At 44.8% G+C, this 14,358-nt stretch overlaps 1 protein-coding gene across 1 annotated transcript in view; it reads left to right on the forward strand.

The window, feature by feature from the left end:
* Positions 1-14,358, forward strand: part of Dnah3 (dynein axonemal heavy chain 3) — a 173,785-nt gene that overhangs the window by 13,524 nt on the left and 145,903 nt on the right. The window contains 7 exon segments of the mRNA XM_052711765.1: positions 2,751-2,876; positions 3,560-3,755; positions 5,705-5,884; positions 11,098-11,234; positions 12,945-13,050; positions 13,234-13,412; positions 13,874-14,058. Of these exon segments, the coding sequence (XP_052567725.1) occupies positions 2,751-2,876; positions 3,560-3,755; positions 5,705-5,884; positions 11,098-11,234; positions 12,945-13,050; positions 13,234-13,412; positions 13,874-14,058 (1,109 nt within the window).

The following is a 14,358-nucleotide window of genomic DNA, read 5'->3' on the forward strand; positions in this document are numbered from 1 at the left end:
TAGTTTTGGTACCTGTCCTGGATCTCGCTGTGTAGACCAGGCTGGCCTCGAACTCACAGAGATCCGCCTGCCTCTGCCTCCCAAGTGCTGGGATTAAAGGCGTGGCGTGCACCACCACCACCTGGCTAGAGGCATTTTCTTAGTTGAGGTTCCCTCCTTTCAGATGACTTTAGCTTGGATCAAGTTGACATAAAACTATCCAGCACATTGATGAACTTCCTCTAGCAATTCTCCACCTCCTCAGTATTCCACATACTCCCAAATGGTGGCACCAACTGGGGAGCAAGTGTTCAAACACATGAGCCTATGGAGGAAATTCTCTTTCAAACCACCACACTGACCCCTTGAAAGTGCATGGACAGTAAGTAGTTTTTAGGTTCTTCACAAGTTTGTGCCATATGCACCACTCTAATTCAAGGATTTTTCTGTCATTCACACCCAATCTACCCCTTCAGTACCTGGCAACAATAATCTTACTTGCCTCAGTAGATCTGCAGATTATGCATGTGTAACATATACTGAATCATACATTATATGGTCCTTTGTGTCCATACATAAATACAATATTCTCAACATCTGTTCACAGAGAAGCAAATATCAGTAACCAACATTTCTTCTTAGGACTGAATAATATTCCATAGTTTGTCTCTACTATATTTTGTTTATCCATTCTATTAGTTATTTGAGGGGAGAGGAGAGCATGTGATTTTTTTAATAGGCTCCTCAAGAAATGTATGAATCAGGAGGGACAGTTCACTGAAAGGTCAGGCTAATGACTCACTGCAGCTCATTAGAAAAGTCAAGGGCACAAAGTCATCATGAAGAAAGATTTGTCAAGGAAACTACATCATGGTTGTCCTGTGTGATGCAAACTCATTCTACGAGGACAGAAATAACCTAAGGTGTCTTTGTGATTGGTAAAGTTTGTGGATTTGGAGGCTATAATGAGATTGGTCTGAGGGAAAAGTGGAGAACCTGGTTCTATCCATGCGAGAAGTTGATTAGGATTCAAGTAAAGATGAGTAGGGTGGAGACGTGTTAGATGTCTGTGTGATGAGGAAGACTCTCAGGTCCACCCTTCCCTAGAAGTGCTTTGTGCTCAGTTACACACAAATACAACTAAATTCACTACCCCTGCCCAAAAGGACCATAGGCGGTGGCATTTTAGAAGGAAGAAAGTCTGGTGGATCATCAAAACAGATGATGGCATCTAGAGGCAAACACTGGGGTAAGCTTAGGAAACTGGGCAAAGGTACCATTTGAGAAGTAACAGTGATGACTTAAAAGACTAACCTATGGAAGAGGGGAGGCTGGGAAGATAAATAGTGGACCTTGTGGGGTTGGGAAGTGGCAGAGCTTCCCTGGATCTAGAGAAGTGGACTGGGACAAGGTTGAGAGGAGCAATGTAGGGAGGATGGTGAGTCATCCATTCATTCAACAAATATTCAGAGTGTCTACATGGCATAAGCACAGAAATGTAAGGGGTGCCTGGTAAACCTGCCCACAGGGAGAGTGGTTTGGTTCAAGAGCAAAGTCAGTTCCACCTAACTCATCATGAGAATTCCAGGCAGCAAGGCTGGGGAGATGGCTTAGCCAGCAAAGTCCACACACAGCATCAGGACTAGAGTTCATCCTCCAGCGCTCATGTAAAAAGACAGCATGAAGGTACATGCTTACAATCCTAGGAATGGGCGCGTGGTGGGGGGGGTGGTGGTCGTGGAGTGGGGGAGAGGAAGTTCCCTGGTGCTTGCTGGCCAGTTAGCCTAGCCTACTGAATGAGTTCTAGGTCAATGAAAGACCTTGTCTTAAAAATCAAGATGTCGCCGGGCAGTGGTGGCGCACGCCTTTAATCCCAGCACTCGGGAGGCAGAGCCAGGCGGATCTCTGTGAGTTCGAGGCCAGCCTGGGCTACCAAGTGAGTCCCAGGAAAGGCGCAAAGCTACACAGAGAAACCCTGTCTCGAGAAACCAAAAAAAAAAAAAAATCAAGATGTCATCCAAGGAAAGATACCCAAGGTTGACCTCTGACTTACACACACACACACACATACACACACACACACACACACACACACACACACACACACACACAAAGAGAGAGAGACAGAGACAGAGACAGAGAGGAGAGGAGAGACAAAGAGAGACAGAGAGAGGGGAGAGAGGAAATAGAGAAGAGAGAATTTCAAAGATCTTCAACAAAGCCGTCATGAAGCCTTGGGTTTAACTGACTGCTGGATTGGAGCAGGGAGGAATCAGAAGTGGTCCATGAACATGCATGTTCTGCTTCTCACATGTTGCTCAACTCCAGGGCACACCATCACATAGAGCAGAATGTGAATGGTGCCCTCTGTCATTGTTCCATGCAGCAACAGTGGACAGGTGTGCTCTTAGTTAACCAACAACAATGTTTTATCTGGAGGGCAAAGGAATGGAGGGGTGCAGGTGCTGTTCATTGCTTTGTGCTCTTCTCTGCCCACCCCCACTATCCATTCCCTGAAATCGCCCAGCATCACTATTTCTAGAAGATGCTACTCTAACTTAAGAGTTAGACTTATGGGGGTTGGGGATTTAGCTCAGTGGCAGAGTGCTTGCCTAGCAAGCACAGGCCCTGGGTTCAGTCCTCAGCTCTGAAAAAGAAAAAAAAAAAGAGTTAGAATTATGAGAACAAACCGTGAGAACCCGTGTCCTTTGACCTTGCCCCACAGGATGGATTGGTCTTTCACTCTGGCATTTCTCCCTCCCTTCTGGCAGATTTAAAGACCTCAGGTTTGTTCGGACAGCAGACTTGCTGGCTGGAAAACTGCCCCTGCTGCCTGAGGAGTACCAGGAAGTGATACAGAAGCACTGCCAGGAGGCACGGCGGGTTCTTCTCACCAAGTCAGTATCTCCCAGAACGCTGCGGAGATTGAGCACTCCCGCATCGGAGAGCCCATTTCTACCTGGGAGGGACAGGAAGTGTGCTGGCTTCCTATGATACCTTCTGTCCCTGTCACGTGCCTCTCCTCTAGCAACCTCATAGCCAGTTGCTCTCTCTACCCCTCCCTCCTACACTCCCTCTGCCTTTTCAGAACCGTGTTTTGTTATGACATCGTTCTCATGTGTTTCTCCCTTGTGATTCTTTCCGTCTATGGGCACTATGAGACCATGTACTCAAATGACTTGTATTGAAATGACCCAAAATGAATAGCCTCAAGGTCCAAAGTTTGGGGATTGCCAGACATTAGGCAACTTCCTTGCCTTTAGTGAGTGCATATAGGACTATATTCAGAACAAAGAAATTACTGAGTGGCAAGTTTACTAATCAGACTGTCTTTTGCTGTAACAAATTCAACTTAGGAAGAAAAGATTTCAGCTCATGCTTTCAGAGGTTTCTGTCCATCATGATGGGGTGGGTCTGTTTGAGCCCAGTGGCTCACAACGTGGTGGCCAGGGAGCAGAGAGGGAGAATGTGCTAGCAGGCTTCTTCCTTGCTCTGTGAACCGAGCCTCCAGCCTGTGGGACTATGCAGCCTACATTCCAGCTCAGAAAGCCAATTCCTTGGCGTTCTCCTGTCTCTGCAGGTGGATCCCCACCTGTGCCCAGCTGTTTGTCTCACAGAAGGAACACTGGGTCCACTTCGCTCCCAAGAGTGACTACGACTCCTCTAGAAGCATCGAGGAGTACTTTGCTTCGGTTGCCTCCTTCATGTCACTTCAGCTGAGGGAGTTGGTCATTAAGTCCCTGGAGGACCTCGTCTCTTTCTTCATGATACACAAGGTATGGAGGAGAGCGCATAGCCAGCCCTCTGGAGGGAACACAGCCTGGTTAGAGCTCACCTATGTCCTCAGCAGGGAGCCAGGCCAGAAGGTGAAATTCTGAATTGAATACATACTGGTGACTATGACTTTACCTTTTTTAAATGCTTGGCAAACTTTTGTCATATCATTACCCACTACTAAATTTATGAAAAAAAAAATCTCTGGAAGCAAATTTTCATAAGAAACTTAAAGAATGGTTACACAAGATAGAACATGTACCTCTTTCAGGGTGAGGAAAGGCCACTAGGAAGTTTTCAACGTCCCCAGTACAAAGATGGAGGTGAGACTATTTGCTTTCAACCTTCGGCTTAACGCTTGGGAGCTGTTATATGCATTTGTTGCTAGTAGCGACTTGTTGTTTGGTCTTTGAGAGGGAACCTCCAAGAATGAAAAGCTTAGTTGGGTCTAGTTAACAGCCTCCTGGAACTGCTTCAATAAAGTGGAAAGAAAAGCATAAAGCAGGAAGCCCTGATTTTCAAAGCATTAAATGATCCCCTAGATTTAGACAGCCCAAAGATCAAGGGAGAGTGTCTGAAATTTCAGGCTGTGGACATATTTCACCTTTAAAAGTATAGTGATGGGACTGGAGAGATGGCTCAGCAGTTAAGAGCACTGACTGTTCTTCCAGAGGACTGGGGTTCAATTTCCAGCACCCACATGGCTGCTCACAGCTGTCTGTAACTCCAGTTCCAGGGTACCCAACATCCTCATGCAGGCAAAAACCAATGCACATAAATAAAAAAATAATAAAAGTATAGTGAATATTTTTTAATTTCCTGATTATAAAAATGTCCAATTCTTAGCATTTTCCCAAATAAAGTAAAAGTGGTGACTCGTGCCTTTTATTCCGTGACTCAGGAAGTAGAGGTATAGGCAGGCAGACTTCTGTTAGTTGCTCCAAAAATATAAAAGCCAGTGCTGCTGAATTTGGCCTCCAATGATACCCTGAGAGGACTACTCTATGGCAGTCATCTATGGTTCTACTTTGTGAGGCACAAAGGGACCCTTTACTTGATTCCATGTGTGGGAAATCTCACTGTAAAATTCCACACAAAGAAAGGAGTAATATATTTGTTTGAAGGAAGCAGAAATTTGTGTCTGATACACTTCCAGTCTTCCCTTAGACAGTCTAAAAAGCTATCAAGCCAACCACTTGGACAAGTTTTTACAGCTGCCCTCCAAGGACCACACTGAGCACTGTAGTTATGAAAGGGATCTTGTGTTGTTCGGTTTCACAGAGGCTTAAGAATATCGCCTCATCAATATTTCTGTTGTAGGGAAGTTGACATTTTGGCTGAAATGCATCATGTGCTCAAGGATATTGTCATTTGAAGTATACAGATATTCATTCTTTTGGATTTGGTCAATATGTTTTTATTAAGCACCTACTAGGTATTAATGCCTGTCCTAGATATTTTGAAGCAAAGAGATGAATAAGATATAGATCCTGCCCTCCAGTTTAGAACAGACGAAGTAAGGGGAGGAAAGATAAAATAACATGACAGAAGTAGAAATATGGAAATTCAAAAGTGAAGGAAACAAGGAGACTTCCTAAGGAGGGCATCTTTTGAGCTAATTTTGAAGGTCAGGAAGGATTTGGAAGTTGGAATATAGGTGGCATTGATTAAAATAAGCTGTTCTGCCGGGCAGTGGTGGCACATGCCTTTAATCCCAGCATTTGGGAGGCAGAGGCAGGTGGATCTCTGTGAGTTCAAGGCCAGCTGTTCTGATCTGTGGGAAGGCCTTGGGAACTAGAGAAAACATAAGCTCCCAGTAGGACAGACTCAGTTTTAAGTATGCTGACATCCTTTCTCAGTGCTCAGGTAGCACTATAAATGGATGACAGTACTCCTGTGGTGGCCTGAAGCTGAGTTGTGTGAGGTCTGATATTTCTTCCGTCACCCATAGGATGGGAATGATTTTAAGGAACCTTACCAAGAGATGGATTTCTTCATACCTCAGCTAATCATGATTAAACTTGAAGTACTGGAACCTGATATTGTCTTCAACCCAACTTTCGATGACTGCTGGGAATTAGTAAAGAATTCCTTCTTGGAAATCATTAGGAATTCTGATGGGATCCCCAAGGTACGGTAGTTGCCTAATCATCCATTTATATTTTTGTTCCATACTGAATAAACAATCAAGTGGCTGGTTGCACAATCGCAGTCCATGTGGTATCCAGTTAGGCAGTTTCACCTTGGGATGCACCCTTAACGCACCCTCTTGTCCTCAGGAAGATTATCTAGGACTTTCCTATGTCCCCTCCTAATTCCCTGCCTTTGTATGCTGCCTCAGAAGAGACAGATGATTCCCAAGGCATCCAATGTGGGTTAATAATTCATTGCAGATGAACTGGCATGAATCAGCCAAAGATTTTTGCAAAAATGTAACTCATTTTGTTTTGAGGTTCAGTGGGTTTATTCACCACTATAGGGTTCTAGGGAGAGAAAAACAACACACACACACACACACACACACACACACACACACACACACACACACACAAACCCAAAAAACCTTCCTGTCTCAGCTCAAGCTCTTCACAGTTTCCTTTCCAGGGAGAATTACTTATTAAATAAGAAACATAAAAGTAAACTTTGTCTACCAGGCAGGATAGTCACATGACCTAACATCTTTTGGGTGGGTGATGTGACAAGAGGGCCAATGTCTAGTTCCACAAAGGGAATGAACCTATGAGATACTCTCTCTCTCTCTCTCTCTCTCTCTCTCTCTCTCTCTCTCTCTCTCTCTCTCTCTCTCTCTCTCTCTCTCTCTCTCTCTCTCTCTCTCTCTCTCTCACACACACACACACACACACACACACACACACACACACACACACACAGTTGAAGCTGAGGTTTGAGGTTGAGAGGTTGAGGAGGCAGCTTGGTCGGTAAGGTGTTTGTCAAACAAGTATAAGAACCTAAATGCAATCACTAGCAGCCGTGTAAAAACTGGGTATGGTGCCATGATGGTGTGTGTAGGTACAATCCTGGCACTGAGGTGGAGACAGGCCTTAGGCTTGCTGGCCAGTCAGTCTAGCACAACCAGGGTGCTCTAGATCCAGTGAGATCCTGTCTTAAAAAGTAAGATGGAGAGCAAGAGAAGAGTGCACATGATTTCAACCACCGGTCCACACACACACAAACACACACACACACACACACACACACACAGGCATGCACCACACACAGAGAAATGAAATGGAGTTGGATGAAATGGGAAATGGGACACACACACACACACAAAATGTACATGCATGAGTACACAGACATGTATACACACACACACACACACACACACACACACACACACACACACACAGAGCTTAGGTTTGTAGAAAGCCTGTGACCCAAAGGCTCCAGTTTCACCACTAATTCCTATGCTTGGAGTTTTGAGGTCAGCCAAGCTTGGTTTAACATGAAAATGAGTGTGTAGAAGAGAAAGGAAGTGGGCACCTCTCCTACAAGCAAGATCCCTAGGAAGGAAATGAAAGAGAAGACGATAGTGTGAAGAGATAAGTGTGGGGCTGGGGACACATGAAGTACATACCCCTTGAGTCTGTCTCTGCTGTTGATTGGCAGTGTTAACAAGCAGCTGGAGCTCCAGGACTGCCGGCAGTGCAGAGAGCCCAGCAGGAACTGGCACTGGAGTGAGTGCATTATTATAATGCCAAGATGGCACACTCACGGGTCACAGTTTGTACCAGGTTGGAAAGCTAGCCCTGTTTACATACCAATAGTGTTACCAGACTATGGGAAGAGACCATAGGTGCTGAGTTCTCATCGAAGCATGGCCGCAGCACTACCTTGCTTCCAGAACCTCAGGCTTGCCTCTCTGAACTGAGTTGTGAAAATTTAATTATAGTCCCTCAGGTTAAATGTCTAAGGCATATGTGTATGACCAGAAGCAGATGAGTAGTCTCCAACATCTTACCTCATCATGATAGCAATAAGTTGAAAACATGTCAAGGTGAAATTCAGCTGCAAATGTGGTGTGTGTGTGTGTGTGTGTGTGTGTGTGTGTGTGTGTGTGTGTGTTGCATGCATTTGTTCGTGTGGGGATGTACACATATCTGTATAAGTACACATGCATGTGTGTGCATGTCTGTGGAGGACGGAGGTAAAGGTCAGTTGTCTTCCTAATCTCCACATTATTTTTGGGGGACGGAGTCTCTCACTGCATCTGGAGCGCTTCAGTTCAGCTAGCCTGGTTGGCCAATGAGCTCTACCTGTCTGTCTCCCCAGGACTGGAATTACAGGTGCATCACTGTGCCCAGCTTATCCATGGTGCTGGGGAGTCAAACTCAGGCCCTCGTGCTTGTGTGGACAGCACTTTACCCACTGAGCTGTCTCCCCAGGCCCCAGCAACAACTGAAAAAATAAATAGCATTCGAGATAAAAAAAAAAAAAAAAAAAAAAAAAAAAAAAAAAAAAAAAGGAAGCCTGTCCATGAGAGTTACTGAAGGAAACCGAAATAAACACAAAATAAAAATAAATATGGGCCATTGGTCTTATCAGTACAATCCAGGGGGACAAGGCTGATGTAATCCAGACTGAAATGAAGGCAGTGAAGGAGATGCAGAAATCAAAGTTGAATAAAATGAGAGAGGAGATGTAATACACAGAATTTCAATGGGTGTTTAACCATGTCACCACGTAACTTTTACTTTTTTTTTTATTCCTTGAGAATTCTGTGTATGTATACAACAAAATACGACTTACCCACCCCCAGCTCCCCCTGAATCTCTCCTGCATTCCTTTCATAATGAGGAGCGTATATGTGACTATGGAAAGGGACCGTGGGGCCAGCCTTTCCCCTGATGGAAGAATCCACTCACTCAGCATTGCAGGGAACACCAATGACAGAGAAGGACACGGGAGAAAGCCTTGAACATGGTGGGGAAACCAAGGAGTGCAGAGTCAGAAAGCCAGGAGGATGGGTAGAAAGCAGCAGTTCCCCGGATAGGACAGGATCATTCTTGTTTCCACCTCACGGTGTCCACACGGCATAGGAGAACCTCCACATTCAACCCTGCAAGAATTTCTTTCCCCTTTTGACTGGAGACTTCTTCCCAACACAGGCTCGAAAGTCCTGCTCACGTGGGTCTATTGAAAGGCCTGGGGATACCCAGGCCCTGGACCAATGGTGGTCTTGCCTCTTGCTTCTAAACTTTGTCTCCAAACACAGTCACAGCAAAGAATTTGCCCTCCACCAGTCTAGAGCTGTCAGGTCACCCAAAGAGCACCGAGATCCTTTGCACTTGTTTGCGCCCTTCCTAAACTGCTGCTCTCCCATCAAAGGAAGATGTGTAGTCTATAAGGCATGCAACCTAGGAGAGCAGTCTGAAGATCTTTGCTGAGCCAGTCGATAAACATTTTCAAAGTAGACAAGAAGGCCCTGAGATATGGTAGTGAGTCCCCAGGAGGGACTCTGCCGCCTGCAGGAGCCAAGCACATGAAAATACTCTTGGACACACACACACACACACACACACACACACCACACACACACACACACACACTATTAAAGAGTTGGAGAGTGGGCTGGGGAAGTGGCTCCTTTATAAAGTGTTTGCCCTACAGAGCTAGGGGAGGGAATGTGGAAAGACAAGTGGTTCCCTAAAACTCATTGGTCGGCTATCTTACCTGATGACTGAGCTCCAGATTCAGAGACCCCTGACTCAAAAAGAACCCATCTCAGGCTGTGTAGTGGCACATGCCTGAATTCCCAGCACAAAAGCAGTGGATCTCTGTGAGTTCCAGGCCAGCCAGGGCTACAAAACAAAAACAACCCTGTCTCAAAAGATAAAGTTGAGAGTGATCAAGAAAAACATTCAAGCCGGGCGGTGGTGGCGCACGCCTTTAATCCCAGAACTCGGGAGGCAGAGCCAGGCGGATCTCTGTGAGTTCGAGGCCAACCTGGGCTACCAATTGAGTTCCAGGAAAAGGCGCAAAGCTACACAGAGAAACCCTGTCTCGAAAAAACCAAAAAAAAAAAAAAAGAAAAAAAGAAAAACATTCAGTATTGACCTCTGGCCTCTGTGAGCATATCCCATACCCAGTACACACCCACCCAAATGCATATATACGAGAGAGAGAGAGAGAGAGAGAGAGAGAGAGAGAGAGAGAGAGAGAGAGAGCATAGATTTGTTTGTTTGCTTTTGAGCTAAGAGTATATAATCTAGCACATCCCTCTGTTTTTTAGAGACTGTGGAGGTTTAGTGAGTAGTAATTTCCTAGGAGTGCAGCGTTGGTTAGTGACAGAGTCAGAATTAGAACCCAGTCCTCGGCTCTCATTATAGGAGTAAAGGAAATAGTGGGGGTGAGAGCAGTACGAATAGACTAGTCATTTATCCTCATGCTGTTTATTGAGCACTTCTTACTAAGTACCAAGCTCAGTCTAGGCCCTGAGAATACAGCAATGAAAATGTCAAAGAAAAACAGCCGCTTGAGTTGGAGAGATAGCTTAATTTGTAGAGTGTTTGTTGCACAAGTGTGAGGACCGGAGCTGGATGCCCAGAACCCATGCAAAAATCAAGGCATGTTGATACAAGGGATGAGGGGTAGGTTGCAAAGACAAGAGGATCACTTGAGTTTGCTGGCTAGCCAGTGGAGCCTAATAGGCAGCCCAGGTGCCAAAAATAAGGGACCCTGTGCCAAAAAACAAGGTAGATGGCTCCTGAGTAATGACACTCAAGGTTGACCTCTGGCTTCCACACACACACACACACACACACACACACACACACACACACACACACACGCACACACGCATGCACGCACGCACGCACAAACATGCACACACCTGCATAAACATGAACACACATAAACACACATGAATCAGCCCCTTACGATATTTATACTCTAGGGGTCACCTAAAATAGCTCATTACATAGTCATTTAATTTCAAGAATGATGAGTGTCAAGCAGAATATCAGATAGTGAACATCAAACACAGAAACCCACATCTCTTGGGAACCCAGAAGGATTCTCTAAGATCTTGAGACTTGAAAGGAGCAGAGGCTGAGAAGACAACAACCCAGGAGAGAGAGAGAGAGAGAGAGAGAGAGAGAGAGAGAGAGAGAGAGAGAGAGGAGAGAGAGAGAGAGAGAAGAGAGAGAGGAGGTAGAGGGGATAACAGCAGGGTGGTTCTTCCACTAGCCAAGATAAAATAAAGTAAAAACACAAGTGGTATCCCTGGAAATGAGTCTATTGCAAGAGCCTGTGTTTGATGCCTTCTGCCTTCTTACTTCTGCGTGTGTCTTACAACACCCAAGAGTGACTTCTGCTCTTTAGGTGGAATCTATACTATTTCCAGAGTTGAAAGGCTATAGCATGATCCTTGGAACTGTTGATCCTGACGAAAACCTTGTTTCGGATTTTGTGAATGAGACTTTTGAGGTATTTAAGAAAAATCAAGTTGGACCTCACAAGTAAGTGGGTTTAGTTCTAGCTTTATAGCCTAGTTGGGCTTTTAATGTTGGTCCTTAGCTATCCCTGTCCCCCACACCCAAAACACACATACAGCAATGGCCAGTGCTTACCTGCACAGGACTTCATCCCCATCTTACAGACAGGAGAGATGGTGCTAGGCTGCAATAAATATGAAAGCCAGGATTCAAAGTCAGGTGCAGAGCTTTCTCTGTTCTCTGGAAGCCACAGGACCAGCTATATTTAGACATTTCTGGAATTTAGAAAAATAATATTCTCAATATCTAGGGCAACAAAGTCATATTTCTGCTGTGAAACTTGTAATGTATTTCAGGCATTTTTTTGTTTGATTTTGAATCAGATTTTCACTATGTCTCAACTTGGCCCCCAAATCAAGATCTTCCTGCCTCAGGCTCTCTTGTGGCAGGATTGCAGGTGTGTACCACCACACAGAGAGAAACCTGCGAATTGTCTCACTCAATAGTCTCATGCCGGTATAGGACAGTTTTCAACGTGAAATGTTTCCCTCTAAAAGCATCTTCCGTTTTGAACTCACATTGTGAGATCACCCTAAACTAGTGATCACGCACCGTTTGCCACCAAATGACTTTGATGCAAATGTGTTTGCTTCACATTTTCAGTGGGAAGAATTCAATGTTGTGGGGATGAGGACTGCCCTGTGTATGGTGGGATATGTGGCAGACTCCCTAGCTGTACCCACGATACGCCAGGAGGAACTGTCCCACTGGGACAACTGAACAGTCTTTCCAGATGTGGCCAAACCCTCCTGCAGGGCAAAACCACGTCCACTGAGAGCATCAATCCATCCATGGGGAAATCAGCCTTCTGTTTGGAAGCCCACCTCAGTGCATCTTATTTGAGGGTGTCCCTGTTCATGGGTCTTATACATACACTTCTTTCCAGACTGACAGTGTCCTGGCTTCTCTGCTTTCTCAGAATGCTTGTGGGGTTGCCTGTGTACCTTGGGGCTCCACCAAGGCACTCCGCACACTTACCTTAATGTTAATTCAAACTTTAAAAATAAGTCAAACCATCTTAGATGCATCTTCCAGTTGGGAGAAAATTATCCCACCATTCCTGCATGATCTGAAAACAGATGGACCTCATTTCATATGCCATAAGTTACTTACTTCCAAATTTCCATCTTAAAACTAAGCATAGAATTTGGGGGTTAGAAGGAAGGCTGGGTGCTGATGCTCATTTCACATTTACTATAAATCAGCATAGTAATAATTGTTCTACATATTTTACTATAGCTAAGGTTTATGATAACCTTATAAAATTAGGTTTATTATAGCCACTTAAAATAAAAACACAACAGTGGTTTTTTAAAAAAAAAAAAAAAAACCCACCAGGCAGTGGTGGCACATGCCTTTAATCCAACACTTGGGAGGCAGAGGCAGGATCTCTGTGAGTTTGAGGCCAGCCTGGTCTGGACAGCCAGGGCTGCACAGAGAAACTCTGTCTCGAACAACTAACTAAGTATCTTCTCTGAGTCTGTGCCACAAGGAAGTCACAAAATTGAAATTAGAAGCCCAAGTCCTGAATTTCCAGTTGTATTTCTATTATAGTTCTCTTTCTTGGTTTGAGTTCATGTTTTAAATGCTATTTTCTGTTTTAGCAGTGCCCTTGCCCATCCAACTCATTGACTTATGTTTGTGTGCTTTGTTTTATGTTCTTCAACATGAAAGATACTTAAATGTATACAAAAAGTATGATGACTTGCTGGATAACACGGCAGAACAAGCCATCACTGAATTCCTGAAGGAAAACCATGAGATTGAGGATTTTGTGACGGTAGGAGATGCCACTCAGAGTTTCATGTCCTGGTAACATGAGCTACAGTCAATCCACTGAGCAATCGATGGATTGCTATGAGCACCAAGCTCAGTATTGGACTAGTGATGACCAAGGGGAAGGCTAGGGGCAATGGGTAGAGCTCAGATACCAAATGAACTATGAATGTACTTCATTCTACAGAGTATCAATCACATAAAAAAGAGGAGAAAGGAAATTGCATCCATGCACATCACCGTGCCTTTGGCCATGTTCTGTCTTGATGCCATCTTCCTAAATCATGACCTCTGTGAGAGAGCCCAAAATCTTAAAGACCGTCTGATTCAGTATCAGGTGGACGTAAACCGGGAAACCAATACCAGGTATAAAAATTCTGGGAGAAAATTTGGGCTGTAGAGATGGCTTAGTGGTTAAGTTCTTGCCACACAAGTATGAGGACTAGAGTTTGGATCCCTAGAACCCCACATAAATGCCAACTGGGTGTGGTATCCCACCTGTATTTTTAGTCTGGGAAGGCAGAAAAGCTGTAGAGGATGATTCCTCACATCAACCTAAGGCCTCCATGTTGATGCAAATCCAGATGTGCATGTGGTGGTGGTGATGGTGGTGGTGATGATGGTGATGGTGGCAATGGTGATGGTGGTGGTAGTGGTTGCCGTGGTGGTGGTGGTGGTGATGATGGTGGTGGTGATGGTGGTGACGGTGGTGATGGTGGTGGTGGTGGTGGTGATGATGATGGTGGTGATGGTGGTGGTGGTGGTGATGATGATGATGATGGTGGTGATGGTGGTGGTGGTGGTTGTGACTATTTCTTTCTCCACAGTATTTGTAATCAGTACAACACCATCGCTGAAAAAGTCAGTGAGATTCCTGCCAACACCTCGGAGCTAGTGGCCCTCATTGAATACTTAAAGAAATCCAGTGATGTCACTGTGTTCAAACTCAGGAGGCAACTTAGAGATGCAAGTGAGAGGCTTGAGTTCCTGATGGATTATGCGGACTTGCCCTGTAAGTCTGCAACATATGTGTGCACATGCATGCTTGTGTTTCTATGTAAATATTAAAATGTGCTGTTTGTTTATATTCTAGGAATAAAAACTTGGGAGAAAGTAGGTTCATAGCACCCCACTATGCCCTATTGGGAAAGCTTCTTTCCAAATGCCCCAAGTATGAGAGGCACTAATTTACACTCTTAGACACAAGAATTTGAATCACACAAAAGGAATCTTGTTAGATTGCATATCCAGAAGCCTGGCCTCTGGTTCTTAGCATACTATACTGGCCTCTAATGCCTGGTGTTCATGGACA

Source organism: Peromyscus californicus, unplaced genomic scaffold (assembly GCF_007827085.1).
Source record: "Peromyscus californicus insignis strain IS unplaced genomic scaffold, ASM782708v3 Scaffold_4__1_contigs__length_199733344, whole genome shotgun sequence".
Taxonomy (NCBI): domain Eukaryota; kingdom Metazoa; phylum Chordata; class Mammalia; order Rodentia; family Cricetidae; genus Peromyscus; species Peromyscus californicus.